The 14,805-nt window shown below is 43.8% G+C and overlaps 1 protein-coding gene across 3 annotated transcripts in view; it reads left to right on the top strand.

The window, feature by feature from the left end:
• LOC133140031 (NACHT, LRR and PYD domains-containing protein 3-like) overlaps positions 1 to 14,215 on the top strand; it is a 59,623-nt gene extending 45,408 nt beyond the window's left edge. For all 3 annotated transcript variants that reach the window (XM_061259551.1, XM_061259550.1, XM_061259549.1), the window contains exons 5-7: positions 12,893 to 13,054; positions 13,426 to 13,472; positions 13,619 to 14,215. In XM_061259551.1, the coding sequence (XP_061115535.1) occupies positions 12,893 to 13,054; positions 13,426 to 13,472; positions 13,619 to 14,196 (787 nt within the window). In that variant the 3' untranslated portion in view covers positions 14,197 to 14,215. The remainder of the gene's footprint in view (positions 1 to 12,892; positions 13,055 to 13,425; positions 13,473 to 13,618) is intronic.
• Positions 14,216 to 14,805: the final 590 nt, after the last annotated feature.

Raw genomic sequence — 14,805 nt, 5'->3', positions numbered from 1 at the left:
ATTCCCCGGCTGTGTCCAAATCAGCGCTCTTGCCTACTTGCAGACACCCCCTGTATTTTGGCATATCTGTGGTTTCCCTGTTTTCGTGCTTTCTGTGATTTTTCTGCAGTTTTGTACAGAAACTTTCAACCTTACAGTCGCCTTATATATGCATCCTTCTGAACTGCGTATCTCATTGTTTCATTAATGTGTACTTTTAAACCTACACTCCGACCCGTATGTTGCATGAATTCCTGGAAGTATCCACTGTAATGTTCCAAATTGGGGATGATTTAGCAGCTAGTCACAGATGAGTTAGTCACAGTCCAGTCAAAAACTTCAGCTTGAGTTTAGGGGGCAGCCTATAGCCTTGTATCTAAGGTGCTTGCAGTAAGATCAGTGCTACTGTTGAGCCCTTGAGCAAAGTCCTCAACCCCACATTGATCCATCGGGGATCGGCCATTTTACTGACATTTATCTTGGCTTTTGTGAATGGGATTCAATGTTTCCCCCAGGATTTTATGAAACTGTTATGAGGGGACCATGGACTGCTTTTTGGAGTGTGGTTTTACTCTTTTGTAAAAATTCCAATCCTAAACCCCATGCAGATGTATCAGCTTGTAAAACACTTGAGCCTACACTTGAGCCATCAAATAAATTGAGTAAAAGCTGTCACTTGTTGTACAGGTTTATAAAAAGCATTCGGATTCCCACTCAGCCACAACATTAAAACCATCTTCTTAAACCAGTTTATTATCCATCCATCCATCCATCCATCCATCCATGATCTGAACCCACTTATCCTGATCAGGGTCGCAGGGGGGCTGGAGCCTATCCCAGCATACATTGGGCAAAAGGCAGGAATACTCCCTGGATAGGTCGCCAGTCCATCGCAGGGCACACACACCATTCACTCACACACTCATACCTACGGGCAATTTAGACTCTCCAGTCAGCCTAACCTGCATGTCTTTGGACTGTGGGAGGAAACCGGAGTACCCGGAGGAAACCCACGCAGACACGGGGAGAACATGCAAACTCCGCACAGACAGGCCTCGGCCGACGGGGATTCGAACCCAGAACCTCCTTGCTGTGAGGGGGCAGTGCTACCTACTGCGCCATCCATGCCGCCTCCCAGTTTATTATATATATGATATATGTTATTTTGAAAGCAGATAATCATAAGTCGATTGGAGATCTTGTAAGTTCATTGGGAGGGTTTTGTTAAATATCTCGGTACATACTGGAGTTCATGATGACGTCTATCTTGTTCCAGGAACTGTAGAATATAGAGCACCCGCCATTTTTAGAAATGCATAGCATCTAATCTTACATCGGTTTCATCCTTCTTGCCTCCATTGGAATTACATGGGAGCCTACTGCATGTAGTGAAACTGAATTAAAAATAGAATTCATAAATGGTTCATTAAAGTTATTCATGTATTAGGAATGATTCATTAACCCTTCCCCCCCCAACTGATCCTCAGCTGGAAATGACACAGCTCTTCCGTGTCGTCATCACTGTCAGGATATGATTAGTTGTTTTTTGTCTTCATTACCGCTCTCCCGCAAGGCTTGAAGTTCTTCAAGTCCTGTTTATTCATGCCGTTTTTCCAAAGAAATGAAAAGTTTACCTCGCAGGTGAATTTGCCATTTGCCAATGAAATTATCATTTCATTACCATGTGAATGGTGAATGGTTGGCATTTTATATTGCGTCTTTTATCCCAAGCCCTGTACAATTGATGCTTCCATTCATACACGCACTCGTACACCAACAGCGATTGGCCGCCATGTAAGGCACCAACCAGCTCATCAGGAGCATTTAGGGGCTAGGAATCTTGCTCAGGGACACTTCAACACACTCAGGGCGGCATTGAACCAGCAACCCTCCAACTGCCAGACGACTGCTCTTACCGCCTGAGCCAAAGTCACCCCATAAAATAAAATGGGGTGGACTCCTGCTGAGTGAAATTCACATAGTTATGCGTAAGGATTCACTGTTCATTCAAATAGAAAGGAAAGTTAATCTGATTTTGTGGGCATTATCAACGAAGCTCCCGAGTCGTTTGCCTGGTTTGTTTCATCATATCCTGTAGCCTGGCCTCTTGTTTTCCCAGAGCTGCTGAAATGGAGGTGTTCAGTTCTAAAGCAAAATGGCAGTAACATGTCACATGAACATTAATCAATAATACAAGTCATACATATTGTATTATTAAGGATACAAGTGGAGTTATCTGTCAGTAGCTATCCAATTGATGTTTTTCATTATGAGACTGAGCAATTGCCTATTTGCATACACAAGACTTTCTGACAAAATGAACTCCGTATAAAGTTTCACATAGTAACATTCCCCTTCATTGAAAACAAACATTCTCATTAGCATGTCAAGAACAGAGATAACGGGGGGAAATTGACCAATGGACTGATTGGGACAGTGAGCTCTTTATTTCGGAGCAAGTTTCAAAGTCCCTGTTCCGGGAGATGCATGGGGGGCGGCCTGTAGTATAGTGGTTAAGGTTAGGGTTAAGGTGCATGACTGGGACACGCAAGGTTGTTGGTTCGAAACCTGGGGTAGCCACAGTAAGATCCGCACAGCCGTTGGGCCCTTGAGCAAGGCCCTTAACCCTGCATTGCTCCAGGGGAGGATCGTCTCCTGCTTAGTCTAATCAACTGTATGTCGCTCTGGATAAGAGTGTCTGCCAAAATGCCAATAATGTAATGTAATGTAGGGGGGCAATTCCACAGTAATGTCTACCTGAGCATGAAAAAATAAACACTTATTCCCAATTAAACTTATGTCCCAAGCTTAAATTATGTCTGTTCATCAACTTTATGTTAACCGATGATATTTGGAACTATTTGAAGCCTACATGAATGGCATGACCGCCTAGTGTTTTGACCCTCCATTGACGCAACTCTCTTTCTATTGCTCTGAGGAAATCCAAAACCAGAAGCGAACTCTATCATTGTTTTCTGGTTACCACATTACCCACTGCGACAGGAAATATGTAAAAGCACCTGGTTTTCTTTTCAGTTTGTGTTGACGCAGAAGCAAACCGCCAAATGAAACACAAAACCACTGTAGATGTAGAAGTGACCTTGGTGTAAGAACAGGACATTAGTTCTGGGGGTGGCAACTGCATTATGTCTGCATGAGCTTTGGGTGAGGGGTTTAAGAGTTATGTGTGGTTTAATCATTTTATAATAGCAGTTTTCTTTTATGTCGTATTTGTCAGGCTGATGGACGGAGAAACCCATTTTTTTTTTTTTTTTTATTGAACAAAAAGAGAATATACATTAGAAGATAGGGAACCAAGGTTACAAAAATTGGAATACATTTATAATGACAACAGCAGAGTAAATAAAATAAAAAGAAATAATAATCATATAAACAGATGGATAGCACTAATGAAATTAGGAGACATTAAAATAGCAAAAACTTGGACAACCTTTTAGATTTTCTTGTCTTTTTTACCATAGATTTCAGTGACTTAAAGTAATTGACAAAGTTATTCATGAAAACCAAAAAGGAGGGAGAGGTACCGTTCCACTTACAAGAATGTATGTGATATTTTCCCAGAATAATTACAAGGTTAACAATATCTGAAATACTTAAATACAAGTTATAAATATATTACATCGAAGTAAGTAAATGAATGTATATGATCCATTTTCAGAGACAGACAATTTTGGATTTCAGACCAAAATAATTTAGTGTAAGGACAATTGAAAAATAGGTGGTCAATAGTTTCAGCCTCTGAAGAACAGAAGATACAAGGATCCACTTCAAATTTAAACCTTTTGTGTAGAAAATCTCTTACAGGGTATATTGCTGATGCAATTTTAAAATGGGTTTCTTTGACTTTAGGAGCAATAGGAAATTATAATTAAACTGAAAAGGCCTGTCTCCTTAAAGGGACCTCTATATTATCCTTTACATCGCAAGAGTTGAAGTCTCCATAAATAATTTGTGAATATCAGACTAATTATTCTGTTGTCACATTTTTTTATCCATCAGATTCACTTCACCTACTTTAAGGGAAAGTAGAGAAGGGACTGTAAAATAAAATTGTATGCTGTTTTGTATCATATGACGCAAAGGAATGGGAATTGCTTCACAGATTTTGTCATATCCCTTTCTTGAAATAGTAATTTTATATTTTCTGATAAAATCTTCAAAGGATAGTGACCATTCAATAAATTCAATAAATCATATATAAATCCTACATCCTTGTTATACCAATCAGCTTTAAAAATGGATTTCCTATTTATGGTAATAGCCCTGTTCTTCCACAGTAAAGAATTGTGTGGTGAAAAATTGTCTATTTCCATAGAGTAATGCCTGTGGAAATCAGATTGCTTTACAGGAATTTTAGATACCTCAAAGTCACATCTTTATTAAATATATTGTTTGGGATGTGGTACCAGATAGAATGAGGATGACAAAGACACTCTTTCAACCATTTGATTCTGAAAGCCGCAATTACTGATAAAAATTCCGTGGCTTTTGAACCTACATTTGCATAATCAACCAATTGTGATTTGCGTAGGTAATGAGCTTTGTTTTTCCGTATAAATTTAAATATGATAGAGTTAGATGACTTTATGACTTTAGATGAAGTATCAAAGAATGGCATGAGTAGATCAGTCTTGATAACCCCTTGATAATCCCGTGTGAGACAATGATTTAGTATCTTCTGAACAACTTTCAATCTGGGCATAACATTCAATTCTTCTCTGTTATGGATATTTTTTGTTACTATTAAACCAAGGTATTTTATCTCCTCTTTAACTGGGATATTAACTACGATGCTTGGACCACTATTATGAATAGGGCTGGGTATCGAAGGTCGGTACTTGTTTGGCACCGACCGAATCACTTCGGTACTACCGAGCACCGAAATATGTCAAAACATTCGGTGCCAACTTTCGGTACTTTACTTTTTTTTTTTTTATATGTAAAGTATATATCTTGAACCAGTAGAGGGCGAAAGTGAACCGTCAACCCCATTTATGACCCCATAAAGTGACACAAATAAGCACAATACACGTCGTAGCACTCGGTCTGCCCCAGCGTTCAGCATTTGCCAACCATTCACATCGAGCAATGCACGAGAGAGTGTATTCTCGGATACGCGAGGTGAAAACCATGTGTGTCTGTGGCATTTAAAACAAGGAAAAGACACTCCCCTAATGCTCGTTGATCCGGCTTGCTGATTGGTTGCCCTTTGTTGCCATGAGGTTTTAATTCGTCTCTCATCCAATCACCATATCTGTTCTAAAATCGAACGTGGCCGCTGATTGGATCGCTAGGTAGCGACTGACTGAGGGTGGAAAAACAAATGCGTCCATGCGACACTTCAGCTAATGTACACATCACGGGACCGCATCTGAGGTAAACTTAACGGAGTGAAAAAATGTCACAACAACGGTCCAAGGTCTGGCTACATTTCACAAAAACGGAAGACGTCGTAAAATGCAATATTTGCAATAAGAAAGTAGCTGCCAAGACAGGCAACACTTCCAATTTAATGAAGCATTTAATCGTGCACGGCATTAACCTGAGACAACAGAGCTGCAGTAACCTGGTGGTGGGAGAAGAGGGATAGCCTGCCAGCGCTGTCTGAACTGTCACGGAAGTACCTGTGTGTCCAGGCATCCTCTACACCCTCAGAACGCATATTTTCCACAGCAGGAGACACCATCAGCCAGGAGCGAGCGTGTCTCTTGCCTGAGCTAAAGCTTTGCTAAAGCTTCTTCCTGTTTTTACTTCACTGTTTTGGTTTTACAATATCCATTTTATAGTAATTTTATTTTCTATTTAACATTGCATTTTGCACATTGGTTTTATTTAATTTAAAAGTACTTTCTATTGCCTTTTTTATTTTTAAACTGCATAAATGCACATACTTTGTTTATTTACAAGTACCTTTGCACTTGCACTTGTGCATGTTTTGCAGTTCTAATTAAATATTTAATAGTTAATTTAGTAGTTTAATAGTTGTTCAAGTGAAAAAGAGACAATAAACATTTCACACTTAAAATGAATAACATTTGGACTCTTTCTATTTGGAAAAAGTAATGTAAAAAGACTTGCATAATAGTAAAAACATTTTCAGGCTATTGCATTACGAAATGTGAAATTTACATAGGTATCGAAAAAAGTATCATTTTGGTACCGGTATCGAAACTCAGGTACCGGTATCGGTACCGGTATCACATTTTTTTGAACGATACCCAGCCCTAAACCCATATAAATCATATCTAACCATCTTGAACTGAAAGTACTCCATTTGATAGAAATAATATTAAACCTATTACATTTAATCGATTTCAGCAATGGTTTTCTCAGCAGTTATTTCATTAGCACATGTAGGAACTGAATGCAAACCCGTTTGAAAGCAACAGATTTCCTCTCTGACATATCATTCCACAGAACTACAGTTCCCTGTGCTTAAAGTGGGCCGGTACTAGATTTTTTCCAGGTCGGCCACCGTTACTACTTATTTCATACCAACACTCGTTATTGGATACAAGTACACAAGCTATAGTTAGTTACCACAATAAGACGATTTCAGTTTTAGGCTGACTGTTTGGACGAAGATTACTACTAAAATAAAGGGAATTGCCGTGTTGGGTATTAGAATCTGACAAGAGCTGACACCTTCCATTTACATTTACACATTTTTGTCATTTGGCAGACGCTTTTAATCCAAAGCGATTTACAAGTGCATAGGTTCTTCCTCAAGTTAAAGCACCTTCCGATACATTTACAGAATTTAGGATTGTGAGTGTAGCGAACTGTTTGTAAATCTGTAATTAAGCGTAGCCAACTGACATAGCTAAATAATCTGCATCAGATGTGTAAAATGAATACTGTTCATATCGGGACATATAAAAGTTTATTTGAGAAGCAAAATGATGAGTTGGCGACTGGTCAGGTTTTAGCCTTCCTTGTTGCTAATGACATGAATAGAGCATTCCCAAACCTTGCAGCATTGTTTCGCATTTATTTTGCAATTCCTGTAAGCGGTGCACTAGCAGAACGCTCTTTCAGTAGGCTAAAGCTATTGTATTGACAGCATACCTGCGCTCGACAATGACCGAGGAGCGTCTTTCTCAGCTTGCTTATCGGGAGAAGTGAAAAGAATATTGAGTATTTGTAGGCGTGATGCATGTATGGTAGGCTGTGGTGGATGTTAAATTAAACTAGAGATGTGCATTTCCTCAAGAAAATGTGAAGTGTGATTGTGGCAAATCGGTGGAATATTGCCGGTACAGCAAATGCAATTGTGTTTAAATATTTCCAAGCTGGTGTACAGGTGACCACTGAGTGTATTTGAGCTGTGCTAGAGGGCAGAGGCTATTGTGACATCACAGGCTATTGTTACATCATAGGCTATTGTGACGTCAAATCGGTGGACTACAGATGAAATAACGCTAAAGAGGTGCACTGATGAACAGGCGGCAACAATTTTGCAAAGACAAGACATGAAACTGAGCTTTATATGCAGGTGTAGACAGGTGTAGACAATTAGCTTGAGAGCAGCAAGAGAATGGAAATCAGGTGTGGAGGATTGACAAGTTAACGAGGTAATTGGTAATCGTTAGTAATAAACCTATCCTGCCCTAGCGTTAGTAAATTAGAAAATGACATGCACAAGAAACATGGATAAGGAAAAGACACTCCCCTAATGCTCGTTGATCCGGCTTGCTGATTGGTTGCCCTTTGTTACAAAGTAACATGAACACATGGTTAGAATGTTAGTATTACCCAATCCTGATCAAAAGTTAGTAGATTAGTAAGAAGACAAGGGAAATTGAAACAATTAGAGTGTGAGTGACAGAAAGGGAGAGAGAGAAAGCAGGAATGCAAGGTTTGCAGAAAGACGCAAAAGTGTATGCTAATCAATGAACAGAACATAACATGAAACAAACATAAATCATGACATAACAAGTTTGCGAAATTATGACAATAAACTATATAACATGACATGGCAAGACTAAGACATAAATGGTAACAAGAACTAAACATGAAACATAACATGACATGACAATGAAACGTAACAAGAAATAAAACATAAAAACGTGGCGAGGCTGGACTAACATAATATGTGACATGACAATAACGTAACTAAGACAATGACTAAACATAAAACGAGACATGACAAACATGAAACGTGACAGGACCCCCCCCCCCTTAACGACCGACTCCTGGCGGTCCTATGAGCTTGGTCACGATGGAATTCAGTAATCAATGATATGTCCAGAATGGCAACCCAGGAACGCTCTTCAGGGCTATAACCTTCCCAGTCAACCAGATATTGCACACCACGGCCCCTCTTGCGAATGTTCAACAGTTTCTTAACAGTGAAAGCAGGGTGGTTATCAATGATGCAGGGGGGAGGGGGTGGGGGATCGGGGGGGACATGGGGGGTGAGAGGATACAGGCTGGGGCTGGTGTGCGGTGGCGATCAGCGAAGCGCCGATTACGGTCTGCCGTGCGTAATAGTGCGGCCTTGGCATCCCTCCAAATCTTGGCGCATCGTTTCATATGGGTGGCGAGGGAGGGAACAGCGATCTTGGCTTCCTGGTCAGGAAACAGTGGAGGTTGGTAGCCCAGGGAGATCTCGAAAGGAGACTTTCCGGTGGCGGCGCAGGGCAGGGTGTTGTGCGTGTGCTCAACCCAGGTGAGCATCTTGCTCCATGAGGCCGGATTCTTGGCTGAAACACAACGTAAGGCAGCTCCTAAATCCTGGTTGGTCCTCTCGGTTTGCCCATTGGACTGGGGGTGGTAGCCGGCTGAAAGGCTAGCCGTGGCACTGATGGCCAGGCAGAAAGCTTTCCAAACTTGTGAAATGAATTGTGGGCCACGGTCGGATACAATGTCTGAGGGAATTCCATGGATGCGGAACACTTTATTAGTATGTCCACAGTCTCTTGGGAGGTGGGTAATCCAGGTAGAGGAATGAAGTGGGCTGTCTTACTAAATTGATCCACCACGGTGAGGATGGTGGTGTTACCTTCGGAAGGGGGAAGTCCGGTAACAAAGTCCACCCCAATGTGGCAGAGGTTGGAGCAGACCAGCAGGGGCTTGGTGGGAGGCCTTGCTTCTGGCGCAGGTGGTGCACACCTTGATGAAGTGTCTGGTGTCGGGGATCATGGTGCTCCACCAGAACTTCCGCTTAAGCACCGCCAATGTGCGGGTAAAGCCGGTATGGCAGGACAGGGGAGATGAATGAGCCTATTGCAGCACCTGTGTCCGAGCAGCTGACATAGAGGCGTGTTCCGGGATTTGACCTGGGATCGGACTCCTCCCGTAGAGCCCTCTGGATCACCGCCTCAATCTTCCAAGTTACTGACGCGACGGTGCAGGAACCTGGGAGGATGTTCTCAGATGTTCTCAGTTAGTGACCGCCTGAACCTTCTTGGGATCTGCCCTGATCTGTCCCTTTTCCAAAATGAAACCCAGGAACTCGACAGTGTCAGTATGGAAAACACATTTCTCTGCCTTGATGAACAGTTTGTTCTCCAACAGTCTCTGGAGAACTTGCTTGACGTGATTCTCATGTTCCTTGGCATTGGTGGAGTAGATCAGGATGTCGTTGAGGTAAACAAATACGTGTCTGCCCAGTAAGTCCCAAAGAACATCGTTAACTAATGCCTGGAACACAGCGAGTGCGTTAGTGAGGCCAAATGGCATGACTAGGTACTCAAAGTGTCCGAGAGAAGTATTGAAGGCGGTCTTCCACTCGTCACACTCTCGAATACGGACCAGGTGGTAGGCGTTGCGTAGGTCTAACTTGGTGAAGATAGTGGCATCATGTAGATGATGAAAGGCGGAGTCCATCAATGGCAGAGGGTATTTGTTCTTGACAGTGATTTTGTTAAGCTCCCTGAACTCAATACAGGGACGCAATGAACCATCCTTCTTCTGCACAAAGAATCCGGCGCCCACGGGTGAGGAGGATGGGCAAATCAGTCCATTGGCTAGGCAGTCCTGGATGTATTTCTCCGTGGCCTCCCTTTCAGGTCTGGAGACGTTGTAGAGACGGCTTGAGGGGAGTGTGGATCCGGGTAGCAGTTTGATGGCGCAGTCGTAAGGTCGATGAGGAGGAAGCGTCTGTGCTTGTGTCTTGGAGAAGACTGTGCCTAGGTCGTGGTAAGGGGTGGGCACCTTCTCCAGGGAGGGCTTGCGGACTTGTGATGGGTTGGGTGCACCCTCAGCTGGTGCAGGAGCGGATCGCAGGCAGGATTGGTGACACTCACGACTCCAGGCTTGAATCAGGCTAAAACTCCAGTCAATGGTGGGGTTGTGTGTCTGGAGCCAGGGTAATCCCAAACTGAGCTGGTCATTAGGGGACCGGATGACGCGGAACTGAATCATCTCATGATGGTTTCCAGAAATTATCAGCTGGATGGGTTTGGTGATGTGGGTCATACGGCAAAACGTCTTTCCGTCCAATGACCGAGCATTCTCGGGGTGGGGTAGTGGGTGGGAATGTCCAGTTCCCTGACCATCACTTCGACAATGAGGTTTGCGTCAGCTCCGCAATCCACCAACGCATTGACCTGGATCGCTCTGTCAGGAAACATCAACAAGGCAGTAAGCGTGGGGTGATGGTCATTCCTGGCAGACCCTTCATATCTGTTGAGCACTCTCACCTCAACAGATGAGCCAGATTTCTTGGACCGGAGGGTGCACTGAACTTGGGTGTGTCCCAGCTTCCCACAATAGAAGCAGGAACCGGTAGCTCTCCGACGTGTCCTTCAGCTTGCTTCTCCTCTGGTCGGGGACTTGACCCTAGCCTGGGGTACGGCTGGCCTGGTGGGGCCTGTCTCTCAGTCCGGCGTTGTCTGGCACAGATGTCCAAATGGATGGCAGTACGGACGAGTGGGTCGAACTGAGTGATGGGTTCAAGACGCGCCAACTCGTCCTGGAGTGCCTCACTCAGGCTGGCCAGTAACAGGTTTACCAGAGCCGCATCATTCCGCGAGAGTGCGGAAGTCGATGGAATGGTCCGCCGCAGTTTTCCTGCCTTGGTGAAGGGCGATCAGGCGCTGGGACGGCTCGCTGGATGCGTGCTGGAAGACCTTGCGCATCTCTTCGGCGAAGGTCGGGTACCGGGGAGGGAATGAACCCCCGGACAACACAGTTGTAGCCCAGTCCAAGGCTCTCCCCTTGAGTAGCCCCATCACGTAGCCGATCCGGCGGTCATCGCTGTTGTAGGTCTGTGGTTGCTGCAGGAACACAAAGTCACACTGGAGCAGGAACGCCTTGCATCTCTCAGGTTCTCCGCCAAAACCTTTCCGGGGGGGGTTGTTGTGGCTCCCAGAATTTCCAGGTTCCCATGGGGTTGGAAGGTGGAGGTGCAGGCGGGTTGGCAGGTTGTTCCAGTGGGTGTGGCTGAACCACGATGGCGAGTCTCCTCATCTCCGCACACAACTCTCGAATCTCCAGACGAAGTTCGGAGATTCCTTGAGAGTGTTGCTGGACGATGGCACTTTGTTCCTGGAGGGCATAGAACATGGCGGTTGAGTCAGCAGGGTGCATCTTGGCGAAAGTGTTCTGAGATGGGTGGGGGGGGGGCACGACTCAGAAACAATGGTGTAATAAAGTTCCGTCAGGGCTTTATTCGGGGAATATCCAGAGAGCGTAGTCAAAAACAAGCAATGTTCCTACATGTAAAATTCAGCCAAAAACCAAAGTGCAGTACCGAGGGAGAAGGCAGTCTCCAGGAAAGCTGTCAGCGGGGCAGAAGTACAGGTGGACGGTAGGCAGGCTCAGGGTCGATGACGGCGCAAGAGTCAAGACCAAAATCTGCTCCGCGGGGCAAAAGCACAAAAACAGCAGGTAAAGACGTGGTATAGGCAGGCGATGGTCAACAAAACAGAAGTCAATAATCTTTGGTCAATAAGCAGGCTTGGATCATAACAGGTAGACAATGGCTTGCCAAAACCACTAAAACGTGCACTGACAAACAGGAAATTTCGCAAAGACAAGACATGAAACAGCTTCATATGCAGGTGTAGACAGGTGTAGACAATTAGCTTGAGAGCAGCAAGAGAATGGAAATCAGGTGTGGAGGATTGACAAGTTAACTAATGAACAGAACATAACATGAAACAAACATAAATCATGACATAACAAGTTTGCGAAATTATGACAATAAACTATATAACATGACATGGCAAGACTAAGACATAAATGGTAACAAGAACTAAACATGAGACATAACATGATATGACAATGAAAGGTAACTAAAAACATAAAAACGTGGCGAGGCTAGACTGACATAATATGTGGCATGACAATAACGTAACTAAGACAATGACTAAACATAAAACATAAAACTAAACATAAAACACACAACATCAGTTCCCAGTTTCCGAGAGGAGCTTAGCAGAGCATTGGTGTCTCTTCACCCGGACTGAGTAGAGTCTGACATGGATGACTGACTATATATAATCCTAATAGATTTATAGAGTTATTGTTAAATATCATTAACGTGAAATGTACTTTTCTGTAAGGCTTTGTAAAATTTTCTTCTTTCTTTCTGAACAAATTTCTGTTTAATGCCATTACAAGATTACATGTAATGTGATGTCAAATTGTATTTGATTTTGGTATATTTGAATGTAAACTTAACAAAAAGCTTGAGAATAAAGACTTTTATTGCGGATTAATTAAAAACATTAAAATGCACCCGAAGCTCTGTTAGTTTGCTGTGAATGTGCTGTAAGGTGTGTGACACACACAGCTCTGTTAGTTTATATGAATGTGCTGTAAGGTGTGTGACACACACACAGCTCTGTTAGTTTATATGAATGTGCTGTAAGGTGTGTGACACACACAGCTCTGTTAGTTTATGTGAATGTGATGTAAGGTGTGTGTGTCCTTCTCTCTGCAGGCTGTCAGGCTGTAGAGTCACACCGAGAGGCTGTGATTCTCTGGCTTCAGCTCTGTGTTCAAACCCCTCATACCTGAGAGAGCTGGACCTGAGATACAATCACCCAGGAGACTCAGGAGTGAGAGCGCTGTCTGCTGCTAAACTGGACACACTCACACTGCTGTAAGTACACACACGCACACACACACACACACACACACACACTCACACTGCTGTAAGTACACACTCACACTCACACTGCTGTAAGTACACACACACACACACACACACACACACACACACATACACACACACACACTCACACTGCTGTAAGTAAACACACACACTCAAACTGCTGTAAGTACATACACACACACACACACACTCACACTGCTGTAAGTACACACTCACACTGCTGTAAGTACACACACACACACACACATACACACACACACACTCACACTGCTGTAAGTAAACACACACACTCAAACTGCTGTAAGTACATACACACACACACACACACACACACTCACACTGTTCTGTGTTTCTTACAGTGTGGAACATGGGGGAGAGAACAGGATCAAACCAGGACCCAGGAAATGTGAGTCATGCAGAACACTTTCTATAGATACATTGTGCTGTGTATGTGTGTGTGTGTGTGTGTGTATGTGTGAGAGAGAGACTTTACCAAAACATCTCTCAATATTAATAATGATAATTAGTCTCAGTAATGTCTCTGGTGTGCAGATGGCTGTCGGCTCACACTGGATCCAAACACAGCGCACAGAGAACTGTCTCTGTCTGAGGGGAACAGGAAGGTTACACACACACCGGAGAGAGAGAAGCCATATCCTGATCATCCAGAGAGATTTGAGCCCTGGGAGCAGGTTATGTGCAGAGAGAGTGTGTGTGAGCGCTGTTACTGGGAGGCTGAGTGGAGTGAGATGGGAGAGGTTTCTATAGCAGTGACATATAAAGGAATCAGCAGGAAAGGAGTGGGTGATGACTGTGTGTTTGGATTGAATGAAACGTCATGGTGTCTTAGGTGCTATAAACTTAGATACTCTGTCTGGCACAATAATAACCACACAATCTTACCTGCCCCCCCCTCCCCCTACCGCAGAGCTGTTACAGGAGTGTGTGTGTTCAGGGTTGGAGTGTATGTGAACCGTCCGGCTGGCACTCTGTCCTTCTACAGCATCTCTTACTCTGACACACTGACCCTCCTGCACACATTCCACACACACTTCACTCAACACACACCCCTCTGTGCTGGGTTTAGAGTGTGGTGGGGCGGCTCAGTGTCCCTCTGCCAACTGGAGTAGATACGCACACACACACACACACACACACACACACACCTCCACCCCAAACACACACACACACACGCTGAGAATGACCTTACGGATCAGCATGAACTCGTCAGCTAACGTAGCAGCTACGGAAGCTGTTTGGGCTTTCCACTCCGTTACGTACGTGGCGACCGAATCAGACACAGATACGCTTGTCGATACGCTTCGGGAACAAGCTCATAGGCTTTCAACACTGCTTCCTTGATTGTACTAAAAGAACGAGCTTGTTCAAGAGTCAAACACTCAACAAAGAACGTGTCAGGATCTTTTTCTGAGAATTTAGGGACCAGCCGCAAGTTATGCACCAATGAGTTAAGGCCCGTCACTCGGGAAACTTCAGCATCTGCTAACACTGAAGAATCCAGCTTACCGTCCGCAACCATGCTCAAACATTGTTCCCAGTACGATTCTTAACTTTTAAATTTCTCTTCGGCTAACACGAGCTCTTTTTCTTTGAGAGCCTCATTTGATTTGATTTCAGCGAGTTCAATTTTTTCCTTGCTTTCTAACTCAGCAAGCTTCAATTTAAACTCCAACTCGCTTAATTGAGACATTTTATCAGTTTTTAAAAGGCCACGTTCT

Source organism: Conger conger, chromosome 11 (assembly GCF_963514075.1).
Source record: "Conger conger chromosome 11, fConCon1.1, whole genome shotgun sequence".
Classification (NCBI taxonomy): domain Eukaryota; kingdom Metazoa; phylum Chordata; class Actinopteri; order Anguilliformes; family Congridae; genus Conger; species Conger conger.
Note: the sequence above shows the minus strand (reverse complement) of the source record. Positions and strands in the feature narration are given on the sequence as shown.